Below are 16,865 nucleotides of genomic sequence, written 5' to 3'. Positions count from 1 at the left end.
CTGCTCTTGGCTGCCTGTCTACCTATCTGCAGTTCTGGAGATTTTTCTTACTACTGATTCCATTGGCACTGTTGAGAATCTCTACATCAGCCCTAAATATTTAATCAGATTATATAATATATAATTGGATTAGGTATTAATTTCTATAACTCCCTAAAGAATATTCTAATTTTTAAGAGAAATAAAGGCAAATGTAGATTGGAAAGACGTTTAAAATTTTACTCAGGAAGTTAAGTAGCCAACACAATAGAAGGAGTAATAAACTTTTGGCTCTGTGTCAATATGATAAATTTACAAAATTTATGGACACAAAACTACAGGTGTCTGTTTCTCATTTTACTGCAGGGGCTTAAGTTTTACTTTTTATTTTCTGCTGTGTATGACATTCACATTATGTATTGTGGTTTCAACCCTCAATTTGCTAGGCATTACACTATACACTACAAAGGGCAACATCCAGTTCAGCTGCATTAAATAGGTAATATATTTTGTTTAAAGTTTCAATTAAACACAGGACAGCAAGATATATAGTCCCTTTGGGGAGTCTGAACACTTGAATGTCAATAGTGTGTCTGTGAAAGGATCTTGCTTAGGTCTCAATATCACTTGCTTTCCTGGAAATATGATATAAGACAGTTGATTATATTTCATTGCTATTAAAACCGCACAAGCCCACCTGTTACATTAATTCATACTTTTGCCAGTTTTGTGGTAAAGGGAAGGAATGAAGCTTGATTTCTTTTATTTTAAAATCAAATTATAAGGAAATTAATATACTCAAATTAGTATCTATTAATATCCTTTATATTTTCTGATTTCTAGAAGTTACATTGTATTCTGTTGGGAAAAAAAGCAATTTTCTGATGTGTCAATAGAAGTAAATGAGAAAAAGGTATATTTTCTTTATTATTTTTGTTAAGTAGTTAATTTTTATATTATAATATAATATATAACATATGTTATTATATTTATATTATATTGTATATTATATATACTTATTTATTAATAATAAAATTAATTTACTTTACATCCCAGTCAGAATCTCTTCCCTCCTCTCTTCTCAATCCCACTCTCTCTCCTCCATCCCCTCTTCTATCCCTCAGAAAAAGGGAGCCCCCTACCCACCGACCCCAGCTCATCAAGTACCATCAGGACTGAGTTGGTCCTCTTCCCCCGTGGCCTGGCAAGGCAGGCCAGTGAGGGGGAAGTGACTGAAAAACAGCTAACAGAGGACGTATGAGAGATAGTCCCTGCTCCACTCAGTAGTGGACCCATGTGAAGCCTGAGCTGCCCATTGGCTACATCTATGTAAAGGATATAGGTCCTGTCCCTGCTTGGTCCTTGGTTGGGGCTTCAAACTCCACCAGCCCTTCTGGGCCTTGGTTATAGCCATGGGTTGAATTTTTTGCCTAAAAGTTTGTGTATATTTCATAACTTGAAGAGCAAAATTCAGTACATTTTCAAGATCTGGCAGAGTTTGATGCAACTTTTCTAAATAGACATAGTATGTGGAATAAATTTTTATGTGTGTGTGAAACGATGCCATCTTGAAAAGTCAGGTTAAAGAAACAAGAAGCTTGTGTTTCGTGTGTTTAGAATAGGCAACTCCAAAGACAAAACTGTGGGCTCTCTCTCTCTTCACTTAGAAAAGTCTGTTAAAAGTATAGCAAGCCAGAAGAGTGACATAAAATATATTTAAAAGGTAAATAATTTTAAAAACATATTTCATGTATATCCCTGAGCAATATTTGCTTATAGTATAGGATATTTTATTTATAGAATAAATTTACTTCTATTAGTTGCTATAATATAGAAGACAATTAGCATTCATTCTATTTTAATTGCCTACTTGAGGATAAGATTCTATAACAAGCCTCAAAAACCTTTCCACAATTAATATCTTGACAACTTACTGTCTGGGAAAAACCCTTCACAGTCTATTGCTGCCTATTCATTGTGAATACGGCAGTGATCTCTACCCATGTCGATAAAACTAGAACCCCAAAACAACATCACAGGGAAAGTTAAATGAGGTGTTTATGTAGGAAACAGCTTTTTCTCAATGTATTTTAAAACCAAACATAAATGTACACACAGCATACAGAGACTCAGTAAAGCAATTTATTTTAACATCAATTTCTTTTACTTCCATTGAGGGTCACATGTGTGGATGTTTCCACAGCAGACACTGAGCAGACCCCAGAAGCATGGTCTTCCTGAAGTGCTGTCATCCATCTGTCTGTCCAGTCACATTTCTGTATGGCTGTCTCTGCTCCACCAAACTTTAGCATAAGGAGAACTTCCCTTAGGTCTACAGGCTTTTATTTCTGATGCTGCCTAGTCATACACAACTGATTAAATGATGAGCTTGCTCATTTTCTTGAAACTATTTTAGCCCTGTTTCTTTGCTGATACTATGTGCGTTATTTCCTCTTGTGCTAGTGTTCATATTTTCCTTTTTTTCTGATGCAAATCTTGTTGTGTTTGAAAATATTAGTTAGCACCTCTTTACATATCTGTCTGTCTTTTCTTTTCTTTTCCTTTTTTTTTTTAATATTTCAGTAGTACATAATTCTGAAGGGAAGGATTTTCACTGACCTTGACATATACAAGAACATAAACACAGTCTCTTCCTGTCCCTTCCTCCCTCCCTGCCACTCTCTTCTTCTCTCTCTCCCTTCACCGCGTTTGTGTGTGTGTGTGTGTGTGTGTGTGTGTGTGTGTGTGTGTGTGTGTGTGTCGGTGTGTGTGTGTGTGTAAGCATGCTTGCTTACTCTCTAATTTTTGAAGGTTCTGAGCATTGACCAGGATTGGCCCCAAGCCAATAGGATTGATCATTTTTTTTTAATCTATTTCCTTGAAAGTAGAAAGGAAATTGATTAACCTGAGGAACTTCAGGAGCTTTCGCTGTAAGGAGAGAAATATTGACATGGGCTCTTGGCTTCCTTCCAAGTTCAATTTTGACAGCACATCACATGTTTCCTGTATTTAACCTCATGCTACAAATTAGAACCTTTTTTAAACTTTTTCTGAAGTTTAACTCCTGCCTTGATGATTAGGTAAACATAATGCAATGCACACTCAGGTCCACGCCCCCCCCCACAAACCTTCTGCACACTCCTGAGTGTTTTCTTTGGTGATGAACCATATATCAGGATTTAAAGATTCTCTTAAATGTAATGCTGTTAGGTCCGTGTTTAACCTATTCCTAACACTTCTCAGTCTAAAACCTGGGAACGTTTGATTTTGTTTCCAAGTCCTCTACTAGTCCAAGTCCTAGCTGTTAGATGTAGTGTCAGAGTGACGTGAATCTGACATGGAGCCATGTGATTTTTTTTTTTCCTGCTAGTTTCAAAAACCATTGAGTATTTCCAGTCAGGGCTACAGTATCTGGGGCAACTAGACTATGTGCCTTTTGGTTTTCAGTGTTTGCTTGTTTTATGAGTAAGATTGTGGAAAGGTTCATATGTAAATAGCTACAAAAGCCAGCAAGGAAGAGTAACAGTTTGTGTCATAAATACATTAAAACTATTAACCAAATCTTCTAGACTGTGTAAACACATTTGGTACATGGTACACAGATGCATCAATGCAGAACACCCACACATAAAATACAATGGAAAAAAACCTTAAAAATTAGCAATAAATTAAGCTCTTCAAGTAAATCACACTGATGGTATATGATTCTATTTCATTATAGATTCTAAAAAATGAAGTGCTTGGTGTTTTTCCATGCTCTGACAGACTTAGCAAAAAAAAGAAAAATAAACAAAACAAAATATAAATCCAAATTGATACATCATAACATGCTCAATTACTCATCAGATTAGTTGGGTTCTGTTTGGGAACAAAAATCTGGACTTAGGTTGGAAGACAAGATGAAGAGATGAAGGATTTTATATCTGGTGTCATTGTCTTTATTTGAAACAAGAAGGATTATAATCACTGGAGTATGAGAGAGGAGAAGAGATATGAAGGTTATGAATCTTCCATGGGCAAGCTCAGTTTTGTTGACTCACCTTTTAACAAAATTGATTGCTAAAATTTTGTGATTGTGTGCTAGTATGCATACTGTCTTGTGTGTGGATATGTATGTACAAGCTCACAAGCTCACCGTGTTAATTCCCGAGGCAGAATCTCTCATTAAACTCAATATTCCTGGGTTGGGTAGATTGCCTACGTCAGTTCCTGTTCCTCTAGATTGCACTGGGGTAATAGGTGAACACATGAAACCACACTTGGATTTTATTATGTAGGTGCTAGGGAGCCAGACTCATCGTGTTATGCTTTACTGATTGAACCTTTTCTCCAAGCCCCAGATTCAAAGATTTTAATGTAATAACAATAAATATTTTGAATTTGATCAAATATTTGAGAAAATTTCTAAGGTTTGTTTGGCTACAATCACCAGGAAAATGTTACATGATTTAAAGAAGAAAATTGGATGATACAACCTACTTCATGTGGGAAAAAAATAGAGTAATTGGAAAGCAATTGATACATGAACAAGATACGGAGACCTTGAATTATTCATGTGTGAAGGAAATGCTTACAAAAATTGATCCATGATTATTTAAGTGTTTTAGGTGAAAATAAAATTAAGAACATGCTCATGCCACATGCTAGAGTTTTATTTGGGTTAAGTAGCTGGTTTTAGTAATAAAACCATAAAATTTAGAAGAGACTAAACATTCATATGAGATAGTGAGTGGGGGGAATAGCATAAAAGACAATCCAAGACTTCCATTGCTGTTTGTTTATTGCAATACCAAAATGGATTGGCATGTTGTTTTTAAAGGTAGTTACAAAACAAGATAATTGCTCAAGTAAGTAGTGTGGGCATGTGAAAAGTTGGGAGAGTAATTTGAGTAAACAGTGAGTGAGTCATGATCACTTGAATGCAAAAACTACGATTTGGATCCAACTAGCATAGTTTTATTTCAAATACAATGCAAATGGAGAAAAATGCTTTGAACTAGTAAAATATGTCAGAGGATGCAGGTTTCATTGCCAGTACCCAAACCAGGGGTCTCACAGTCCCCTATAACTCCAATTCCAAGGAGATCCAAAGCCCCCTTCTGGCCTCTGTGGACACTGTACATACATGGGGCACATACAGACCACCTTATCCTGACACACACACACACACACACACACACACACACACACACACACCACTCCATAAGTAGATATAAAACAACAGTGAATCATTTCTGTTGTGTTGTGTGTTCCTAAACTGTAGTTTGAGAAATGTCATAAATTTACATATCACTTGATTTTATGCTCTGTGAAGTGAGCAACAAATGCTAACCTACTATATCATGTGTGTGTTTATTGTGGTCTACATTGGGTAATATAAGTTAATGGGTAAGATAGCAAGGTTTCTAAAAGGCCTTTAACAGTTTGGTGTTGAGTAAAAGGAAATCGCTTTTGTTAAGGATGACCAAAAGAGCTCTATCAGATCAGCAAGAACCTCTTCAGAGTTTTAACCGCGATTCAACTACTTTTTTGAATCCTTATCTGCAAGCAGGAGCTGCCAAATAGTCTGAAACACAAGAATCAGTGAACGCCTAGACTGTGACATCATCACTAACCTCATTTGTTTTCCTCAATGAGTTGGCCTTTGCCTGGTTTGTTTAGACACGGGCCTTGTTAGGAGGAGTAACACTGTTTGCTCTACATCTGAAACTGGTTGGTCCCTGTTGGAAGCCTACCTACAGACATCCAAATCCCTTTTGCCTGCAAGTGAATTGGAAATAAATCTGAGTGATGAACTCAATCACTACATCATCACACAGAATATCTTTTTATTCTTATGAATGTGCCTCCATTATGCCGTTGTTGTTTTCTTTTTGGTACAATGAAAAGGAAAAAAAAAAAATAGTCAGTGTTGCTCATTTTCTCCGGGATTCTATAAACATTTTTTGTGTGTTATTGTAAGTTAAAATCTATAGTCTTAGAGAATATGACTTAACCCTCCTACACCCATCTTGTTTCTGATCATCTGTTTTTTATTGAAATCACTGAATTTTCTTTCTTGTGGCCATTGCCTTTTGGCAATTTTTATAATTTTAATATTTTAATCAAGACTGTGGTGGCGCACGCCTTTAATCCCAGCACTCGGGAGGCAGAGGCAGGCGGATCGCTGTGAGTTCGAGGCCAGCCTGGTCTACAAAGTGAGTCCAGGATGGCCAAGGCTACACAGAGAAACCCTGTCTCGAAAAACAAAAAAAAAAAAAAAAAAAGACTATGTGTGTACTTCTCTCTTTTACTATTGAAGATCCTATTTAATCTCATTTATAATTTTTTAAATCCATTTTGTGTGAAATGGTATAGTGGAAAAAAGCAAGGAAAAAATTTAATAGTTATTGTGTTTATGAGCGTTTGTGGTTGTTTCTGTGGGTCTGTTGCCTACATGTATGTCTATGTACCTTGTTCTTGCAGTGGATGCCCCTAAGATTAGAGGTACAGACCGTTGTTAGCCACCATTTGGGTGGCTGGGCTTGAACCCAGGGCCTTTGCATGAGCAACACGTTCTCTTAAGTAGTGAGCCATCTTGCCCAAGCTGTGATCATTTATTGTCCTGTCCAAGTCTCTTGTCACCCATGAGGCTTCCTGTTCCTGCATAACAATTCCTGCTCATGCGAGATGGGAGCTGTAGAGCTCCAGTAGCCTAGCATTTACTTGTTTGTTGAGTAAGCCTTTACTCGTTGCTTTTTGAACACATCTAATTTATCCACCATCACTTTCTTGCATTTCAGATTTTCATTTTGACTTTTTTTTTTTTTACATCTTTTGTAGATACTGTATGTGTGAGCCTGTGTGTGTGTGTTTGGGTTTACTCTAGCAACCCAAATATGCCTTGTGTGCCAATATTTCTAGCTTAAGAATTAAATTACTTATGTGTGTGTACAAAGAAGCATTTTTAAGTCAGCCATGGGTTATTGTTACTCTTCTTTATTTTAATTCAACAGATGAGCCTAAGGCAAGGCAGTGAACCTGCTGTCCAATGTATCCCAGCTAGAACAAAATTTTCTATGAACAAGAAAGTGTAGATATTCTGGACTAGCTGGTGATGGCAGTGTGTTGTTGGCAAGTAGTTCTAGGTTTAAGTCACAACTCTTCCCAACTGTGCATTTATTTTACCTAAGTACTCTGCTTCTCAGTCCCTTTCATCTGTAAAATACTGTAGGGATATTTCTGGAAAATTATTTCCGAGCTGTGTTATATTGGTTAGCATACCTGCCATGAGCATTTGGTTATGTTGAGACTCCTTGATAAGCTTAAATTAGAAAAAAAAAAAATCTGCATGCTCAGATATATAGAATTAGAAGGCATGGTGAATATGTCAGATGTTTGCCAGCTTGCTACCCTAATTTACAATATATTCAGTATTGTTATCACTTGGTAAGATTGAATGAATGATTATATATGATGATTTTCTAAATTATAAAGAATTATAATACATATAGGTTACTTTATCAGTATTCTCACATGTACTGTGATTATATTATATTTTATATTTATGATCACTACTATTTCCCTATATCTTCAAACTTGCAAATTAATGTTATTTACAAATTCTGACAAAGGAAAATATCCATATACTAATTATTAACACTTACAAAATCAGTACTTTATTTCAAGCATGATGTTTCTAATGGGGAAATAGCATGTAATGTTTTCTGTATTTCTTTGCACATGAACAAAGTTAAATGTAATTTATATGACTTAAATCTCAAAACCCTCAGGAATTGTGGTTCTTTTCCACTTTTCTGTAAGACTTATTCTACCTATTAGTGAAAGTTTTAATAAACAAAAACAGATGCACTAACAAATGCAATGGTTGTAAAGCTTTCAAGTACAGACGTGAAAAATGTGAAGAGGTGAGGTTGATTGCAGATGTAACATTAACTCATCTTCCTTCTGGCTGTAAAACTCATTTTTACAGATAAATGTTCAGACATAATTTATCATTAATTACATTTAGACTTTAAATACTCTGGGCCCATTGTGTTATGTTGGTTAAATAAATCATGTCTAATATTATTTCACTAGAAGATGTTCATTATTCCAAAAAAAATGATTTATCTTAGTTGAAAGTAAACATGCATGGTAAGGAAAGCGGGGAAAACACAAATCACAGGAGGCTGGAGAGATGGCTCATCAGTTAAGAAAGCAGTTGGCTCTTCCAAAAGACCTGGGTTCAATTCCCAGCACCTACACAGCAGTTTACAACCCCTTTAACTCCAATTCTAGGGGATCCAACACCCTCACACAGATAAACATGCAGGCAAAATACCAAGGCACATAAAATAAAATTAAGTAAACCATTTTAAAAAAATAACAGAAACAAAATAAACAAAACCCTGTCTGAAAGCATCTATTTCTGTAGATATATTAAAATGAAGTCAAGAAAATTATTGCCAGGAGTGATGGCACATACCTATATCCCAGCACTTGGCGGGACGGAGCTTGGAGAATTTGAGTGCCAGTCCAGGCTAGGCTACATAGAAACAGCCTTTCCCCAACTTAAAAAACAAGATAATTAGTTCAGAAGCTTGAGAAACTGGAAAAAAAATCTTTTATATCCTGCCAGTACTACTAAAAGCATTTCTATGTTTTCTAATCCAGACTCTAGTGTTGATGTCACTGTTTCTGGCATCTTACCCTAGCCATGTGACTTAATCTACTCAATTTCAAGTAACAGCATGTTAAAACTTCATGGCTCAAAAACCTCAAACATTTCCAAACTATCACTCTCATGACAGGTGAGTATAAGGACTGTTGTTAAAACTGGAAATAAACAGGTTTGGGTAAATGCATACAGTCTCTGCATTTTGCGTATTATTTGACACATATATATATATTTTTTTCCTCACCAACCACCTACAGGGCATTCAAAAGTTAAGAGCCAATTCAGTTTATGAGACATATTTATCTTGATAGCAGTGTGCAAGAAAAACCAACCAAACAACGCAAAGGAAATAATATATTCATTAATTTTTTTTTAAAGGGAGTAAGTTCTTCTCTTGAACTAAAGCTGCATTACCAATGTGGGTAGCACGTTTAGGAGAGCTATGTCATTATGCCTGTGGCTAGTTATAAAGTCTGCCTGGCAATAAAGTTAAGTTATTAGTCTTGCCTGTTCTTTGAAACTGAACAGCATCTACATTTGCCATGACAATTGAAGTTAAATTACTTATCTTAATTATATGTTATCTTAAAATCTAATTTTTCTACCAACCAAGTATTTTTCTATATTCTAGCATAAAGGAGATAGAGGTGATAATAAAAAAAAATCCACTAATATGTTTTTAGGTTTATTTTCCATTTTTTTCTCAACTACTCGGTGGCTAGTTAGCTATAAGTTTTAGTAGCTAAAAAATGAGAGCTAATAGCTGAAAGGCCCTGGATTTGTTCTGTGTATGTAAAAATTGGCATAACTTATTAACTATTGTATTTTAATTAATTTTCAAGTGACACCAGTAAATTTTATTTACTACTTTTATTAACATTGAAAGTGCTGAAGAAAATTAATACATACCTGCATAGATTTTGTTGAGAGAAGTTCTTGCTATAGTTCAGGATAAGCTAGAATTTGTAATGATCCTGCCTCAGCCTGCTCAAAGCTGAGATTGCAATGATATACCACTATTTCTGGCTTAGCAACAATACTTAATCCAAAAATATTTTAATTATTTCATGTACCCTTACTTTCTTTACATAGTGGAAAGACTTCAGATGGCAGGATCGTAATCCTCCTTTCTTTGTCCCCACATAAGGCTAGCCATGAAGCCATTCTCTAAATATATTCCTAAAGACTAAATGATTCTAAGTAAAAAGCGTAAGTGGTTGAAATGAATAATGAAATAGTTTATCTCCAAAAACTGAAGGGTGACACATGATCTACGTTTGGGAATGAAATTTCATGTTTAAAAATCAAAGCTATACTACATAACACTTTTTTTAAGCCCTTATTTTAGTGTACATGTGGAGGTCAGAGGACAACTTACAGGAATCAGTTCTGGCCTTCCGCCATGTGGATCAACGGGTCACACTCAGGTTTTAGTATTCATAACAAGTGCCTTTACCTGTTGAGTCAACTCACAACACCTCTACTCTTATTTTTCAAGACAGGGTCTCAACTGAAACTGAAGATCTACAGTTAACCTAGGCTGACCTTTCAATGAGATTCAAGGCTGATGGGCCTGTACTGCACACCTGGCTTGGTATACATAAGTGCTGGGAATCTGAACCCAGGTGTTCTTGATTGCCTGGCAGACCCCGATCTATCTCTCTGGTGTATCATGTGATGGCTCAGTTTGTGTATACATTGCATTGCATACTGTTCAATCATGTCAGCTGTATCTTTTTGATGACTTATGATTACCTCCCGGAGAAATTCCAAGCGCTTCTGGATTTTTTTGGGAGGTGTTGCCTGGCATTATCTTCATGTGCACTGACGCATGAGGTATTGCAGCATCCGTGTGACTTTAACTCACTCTTCTCTCTCCAGGTGAAGCATACATGCGGCTAAGTAAACTTCCCGAAGCTGAGCATTGGTACATGGAGTCATTGAGATCCAAGACTGACCACATCCCTGCTCATCTCACCTATGGGAAACTGCTCGCGTTAACAGTAAGTACCAATTTTTCTCATTCTCCAGAAATTGATCTTTTCCCCCATGGGTACTAGAGTTAACTGGGGTTTGAAGTACTGATTCTGAAACCAGTGACCTCAGTTAATCAATGATAATGATATGACAGAGACCAAAGCAGACAATGTAGAAAAAAATAAATAAACTTTTGCATCTGGCCTATAAGATATGAGATGTAATCTTGGAGGTACCAATGAGACAGACATAAATGGAGAACCTCAACTATGTCATTAGCTATTCAGGCTAGTACTAATTTTACCAAATAACTCTCATATAAAACATTATACATTCTGTAGTTCCTTATTAGAGGCAATCTATAAAAGACTTATTGACTGGCCTTGTGGATCAGGGAATTCCCAGGCCTTGGAGAAATTAAGTAAAATTAACTCTACTGAAAACTTACACTGGAAGTATTCTTCAAAAGAAGGAATTACCATAAGGTACAAAAAGAATGATGCACAAAATGTGATGATTTTTGGGTACATTAGAAAAGCTTGTGTTACCAAACAACATGGGTTCTACTGTTGGTAAGCATAAAGCAAGAATGAGTTTATTGCAAGAAATAAAAACACCGAGAAAGATTTATTATGTACAGCAGGTACAGAGTTATTTCCAAAGCAATGCTCTCCTCATTCAATGTAAGTGTTAGGGGTTTTACTGGGGTTTCTATGCATATTCATATAAGAAAGTAAGCATTTTGTGGGCAGACATTTCTGAGCATACTCATTTAAGGCCATGCTCAAGAATAAATTATCAGAGATAAATTTGGGGGCAAGCTTTGCTCATAGAGCTCATGTTCAGTCTGTTAAAGTGACATATAAAAACTTAGGCATGTTCAACATACATCATAATGATGGTAAAAAAAAAAAAAATGACTCAGGAGCCAGGCATACTGGTGCACACCTTAAACCCAGCATTTGGGAGGCAGACACAGGTGGATCTGTGTGGGTTTGAAACCAGCCTGTTCTATATAGCAAGTTCCAGAGTAGCCAGAGCTACATAATAGGGAGAGACTGACTCAAGCAAATGAATGGAACACAAGTAAAAACCCAAACCAACAAAATACAACAACAACAAGAATGACTCTGGCAATTTTCATTATAAATCTTAGCTGACTGAATGAAAATGATACTTTGAAGGTACATTAATATTCATCCCTAACATTGCATACATTTAGCTTATACTTATTCTGAGTATAATATTGATGAAGAATAACTACACAATAATAATCAATAATCAAGGGGTAAATGGATGAGGTATCTGAACTGATTTGGGGAAGAAATCAGGTACAGCAATAGTGGCTTAGTCAGAAGCCTAAAGAAGTCTGTTCAGTGTAGCTAACAATGAACTATCAGTTTGTTCTCAAGTCTACCGGAGAAGACCATGAACTAGGGCATCTGGCACAGTGCAGGGCTGAGTTAAAGGCTCTGCAGCAGGGTAATAATTTTCATTGCATGACTGTAGGAGTCAGGTTTCTCCTCTGTGTACAAAAACTGCTAAGAAGCAGGCACCCTCCTTTAAAGTGAGAACAGACGCTTTCGATGACAAAGCAGATGAGTAAGAAAGATCCACGGCACGGGTATGACTCATACCACTCAAGATGAGACAAGGGGAAAATCAGTGCTTTGCTTTGCACATGGATTGAGTGTGCCTCCCAGAGGTGCATATGCTTGAGGCTTGACCTTTCATGTGGTGACAATAACTGATGACCTGTCAGAGAGGGATGGTATGTTCTGTAATTCAGTCAGGGGTAACATCACCTTCACAGGGGGAGGGGGTTGAATGGTGATCTCAGAGTGAATTCTTCTGAAAATAAACAAGGCCCCTAGTTATCCCTGGCTATGTATCTTGTCATGTGATCTCCCCCTCTTGATCATGTTTCCACCGTGATATCATTTGTCCTGCTGGGATGCACCCAGAAGACCCTTACCTGAAACAAGCTGGAACAGGGGCCCTGCTCTTAAACATACCAGAACTGTGATATAAATAGGGATTTATTCTTTGTAAGTATTCAGCTTCATGTATTGTGTTTGATCAACAGACAATGGACAAGAGCCAGAATGAGGAGGGAAACATAGGTTGATCCAAAGTTATCTTAAAAAAACAAACAAACAAAAAAACTCCTACATTCCCAACCACACTTTCCCCTCCCTCTACTCTTCTTAGTCTCTCCTTACTTCCCCTCCCCCAGATCCATTCCTTCTCCAGTTCCCTTATCTCTTTCCTTTGCTTAATTCATTGAATTGTCATCCATAGAAACATATTCTTATGGAGAAAAGATTTCCCCATATGTACATTAGGAGGTACTCTATAAATGGCCGTAAGCCAGGCGTGCACTAGAGTGAACCTATCTCAAGGTGGAAAGTTTTATTAGCAAGCTCACAGCTATGAATGGCCAACATTGGATTCTCTGTCGTATGATGAGAAACAAATAGGCATGATGAAAAATCTGAAGAAACTTATGAAAGAATAATTATCCTTGGCAGAGATGGTGACATACAACATTTAAAAACATGGTGTCATACATAAATAATAGAAATGCTGAGGGGAAGAAGAAAACATCAAGATTTTACAGACAACTACTATGATAGTGAAACCATTTTCATTTGGAGGAAGAGAAGACTCCCTGTATATGAATGTAGAAACAAGGAAATAAAATATGTACAAAATACATTGGGAGCTCCTGAGATTTTCTCATGGAGTACACACAGACATATTTGAACTTACAGTTCTCAAAGAACTCTTTTAGAAAACACAATAAAAGTTCCAGCTACCTGAATCTGATCCCTCCTACAAAGAAGAAACAGACAGAAATGGTAACATTTTTATGTGCAATGCTGAAGTGCCTAGACCCAATACTTGAATATAGAGAACAGGTACTCTGTTCTGTTAGATTTCAATTCAATTCAGAGTATATTAAACCTTCTTTTTCAAAACAGATTTTTAAAGCTGCTTTATGAGTTTTTGCTTTACAGAAACATATTGAAAAGGAAGAAAAGGCTTGTATATAACAATCTAAATTTTAAATTTTCCCTCCCGTAAGACTTTTATAGTTAGTTTCCTTCTTGATGAATAGATGAAATGCAGACTTCTATGGAATGGCTTAGCCATAGAGCCAAACCCCACAGCCACATTTAATAGTTTTTTCTAAATTAAAAGTTTGGCAGATTCGGAGTCCAGTGTATTACATTTGACCAGTTATAGGTTTTTTTTGGTCTTCTAGTATGCCACCGAATTGGCAAAGTGGAAAATGCCACACATTTTGACTTCTGAGAGTTTGTGTGTTTTACAAAGCAGAGCTGGCTACTAGACTCAAGAGGAGTAGAAATGGAATGATGTGTTTCCCCTTTGTGTCAAAAGCCACCAAAGGTCAACTGTGTAAAAATGGCTGGCAGCTCTGTCAGAGTTCCTACTGTATGCTAGACTTTTGTTTTAGAACTCATCTTTTATGAGGAAATTAGGAAAATTTGATGATTACTATTCTGATTGTAGTCAGTAGAGTGATTCATTCACAACATTTTTCCTTGCACACTTTAACAATCCCTGTAATATTTTTAGTATGTAGAAGAGACCCTATAGATCATGTCAGTTTCATTTTTCTGTTAAAAAAAAAAAAAAAAAAAAAAGCAAAGAAAAGAAATAGAATAGCCACTCTCTACCTGTTGAAATTGTATTTCCTTTGTGAAGTCTGGCCTGAATTTCTCAAGCAGTATAACCCTTAGTTTTCTGATCATCATTAGCTATCTTCACTGTATCTCTGTAGTATCACTTGGTAATTGAACGACATACACATTTGTCTATCTTTTGATATTATACCTAGAACAGGTTCTCTTATGGATTTATTTCATGGTGTGTCAACGTGTATCCTTTTAGTTTGATACTTACTGTCTCTCTTTTTTTTTAATTTTTATTTTATTAATTTATTCATATTACATCTCAATGGTTATCCCATCCCTTGTATCCTCCCATTTCTCCCTCCCTCCCATTTTCCCCTTACTCCCCTCCCCTATGACTGTGACTGAGGGGGACCTCCTCCCCCTGTATATGCTCATAGGGTATCAAGTCTCTTCTTGGTAGCCTGCTATCCTTCCTCTGAGTGCCACCAGGTCTTCCCATCCAGGGGACGTGGTCAAATATGAGGCATCAGAGTATGTGTGAAAGTCAGACCCCAACAAACAAAGAAGAAGAAGAAGAAGAAGAAGAAGAAGAAGAAGAAGAAGAAGAAGAAGAAGAGGAGGAGGAGGAGGAGGAGGAGGAGGAGGAGGAGGAGGAGGAGGAGGAAGAGGAAGAAAAGAAGAAGAAGAAAATCAATAATACAACTACCAAAAAACCCCAAACAAGGGCTGGAGAGATAGCTCAGTGTTTAAGCACACTGACTGCTCTTCCAGAGGCCCTAAGTTCAATTCCCAGCAACCACATGGTGGCTTACAACCATCTATAATGTGATCTGATGCCCTCTTCTGGTGTGTAGGTGTACATGCAGGCAGAGCACTGTATACATAATAATAAATAAATCTTAAAAAAAAAAAAAGCAACCAAACAAAACAAAACAAAAGAACCCATGACCACTACTACCATCGAACAAGCACAGAAAAAAACAGTCAATTTTGTGTTGCTTCACTGCTCCTGGGCATTGGGCTGCACTGGAGCTTGGTTGATGCACCCATTAACACTTCACTGGAGAAACTTGATTTTCCCTTTTCCAGCAAGTATCGGTTGCAAACAGCTTCTTGGCTAGGGGTAGAATTTCATGTTCACTTCCCTTTCTCCATGCTGGGATTTTGTCTGGTTTGAATTTATGCAGGTCTTGTGCGTGCTGCCACTGTCTCTTTGAGTTGATGTCAATATCAGTCCTGTTGTGTTTTGGGAGACACTTTCCTTGGATTCATCCAACACTGTCGTTTCTCTCACACAGTTCCCTGAGCCTAGACATGAGAGCTATGACAAAGATAAAAATCTCTTACTTAGGGCTGAGTACTCTAACGTCTCATCTTCTGCCCACTGTACGGTTACAGCTCTCGTTATTAATTACAGTCTGTAGAACAAGAAGCTTCCTGAGCGATGCTCTGTTGTTTAGCTATAGCGATGTGCCATCAGGAGTCATTTTATTGTTCTGTTCCTTTAGGACATGTGACTTCTTGACCGTCCTTTGAGAATACAGGTCCATTTTATGAATGGAGAACCCGAGCTTCTGAAATTTAATTAACATTTCCTAGAAGTCATTCAGTCATTAAATAGTACAAATAAATTCAGCTATAAAGTTTTGCATGTTAAGTGGTATTAACTTGGATTTTCCCCATTGATATGCTTTTTAAAAAACTGATTAGGGAGTCTCGAAAGTAAGTTTGTATATCTTTGTACCCATTTCTTAAAATTATTTTTTTGTATTTGTTTTAAGTGTCAGTTTAGATTGTGTGGTTAAATATGTGTTTATTTGCAGATGTGATTGTTCATAAATTGAAGACTTAAAACTATTTGCACTTTTTGATCCATCCTAATGCTTGTAATAAAAACTTCCCAGGGTACCTTAGGGTCAGTTCTGCCTTAAGGTCACTAGAGGGATCCATGTTTAAATATAGTAGGGCCCAGCTGACATCTCTTTAAAAATATATGGAAATTTCATACCAGAGTCATGTCCAAATAAAATACAAAATGCAAGCTGAGTTTGAATTTCTCTGCTTCTTAAGAGTGTGATTTATTCCTTGGTTGAACTCTGTTGCCCAGGGCTAACTCCATGCATTTAAAGTCAGCCATGCACTGAGAAGGACACCAAGAAATACTGTTTCCATTATTGTTTTTCAGGAGATTCTTCTAGTTGTTTCTAAATCTGTGTATGTCCTGAAGCCTTGTCTTTTCTTTTTTTCTTATTTTTTTAAAAATTTTTATATCTTTGTTCTGTTCCATTTATTTAAGCTGAACATTTTGTAGTTTTTGTGTAAGCCTGTAAAATTAATATTGATTTAAATTGTAATAAAACCTTCTTGGCTGTTAGCTTCTTTTCCAGATTTAGGTTAGTGGGAAAGAAGGAAAGATATTGGAGAATCTGACAGTAATTCTTGACATACAAAACCTTTATTTTGGCTACTGTGTGGACACACTAAGCCAGACTTCTGTGTCTAGCCAAAGTTAACTGGACTCCATAAAGCTCCAGTTGTGAAAGTACTTGATGTTCTCCTGAAAAGCCCTGCTCCCCGCACCCCCGCTA

At 36.7% G+C, this 16,865-nt stretch overlaps 1 protein-coding gene across 2 annotated transcripts in view; it reads left to right on the top strand.

The window, feature by feature from the left end:
* Positions 1-16,865, top strand: part of Tmtc2 (transmembrane O-mannosyltransferase targeting cadherins 2) — a 383,935-nt gene that overhangs the window by 250,626 nt on the left and 116,444 nt on the right. For both annotated transcript variants that reach the window (XM_051139933.1, XM_051139935.1), the window contains exon 8: positions 10,520-10,641. In XM_051139933.1, the coding sequence (XP_050995890.1) occupies positions 10,520-10,641 (122 nt within the window). The remainder of the gene's footprint in view (positions 1-10,519; positions 10,642-16,865) is intronic.

Source organism: Acomys russatus, chromosome 31 (assembly GCF_903995435.1).
Source record: "Acomys russatus chromosome 31, mAcoRus1.1, whole genome shotgun sequence".
In the NCBI taxonomy this organism is placed as follows: Eukaryota; Metazoa; Chordata; class Mammalia; order Rodentia; family Muridae; genus Acomys; species Acomys russatus.
Note: the sequence above shows the minus strand (reverse complement) of the source record. Positions and strands in the feature narration are given on the sequence as shown.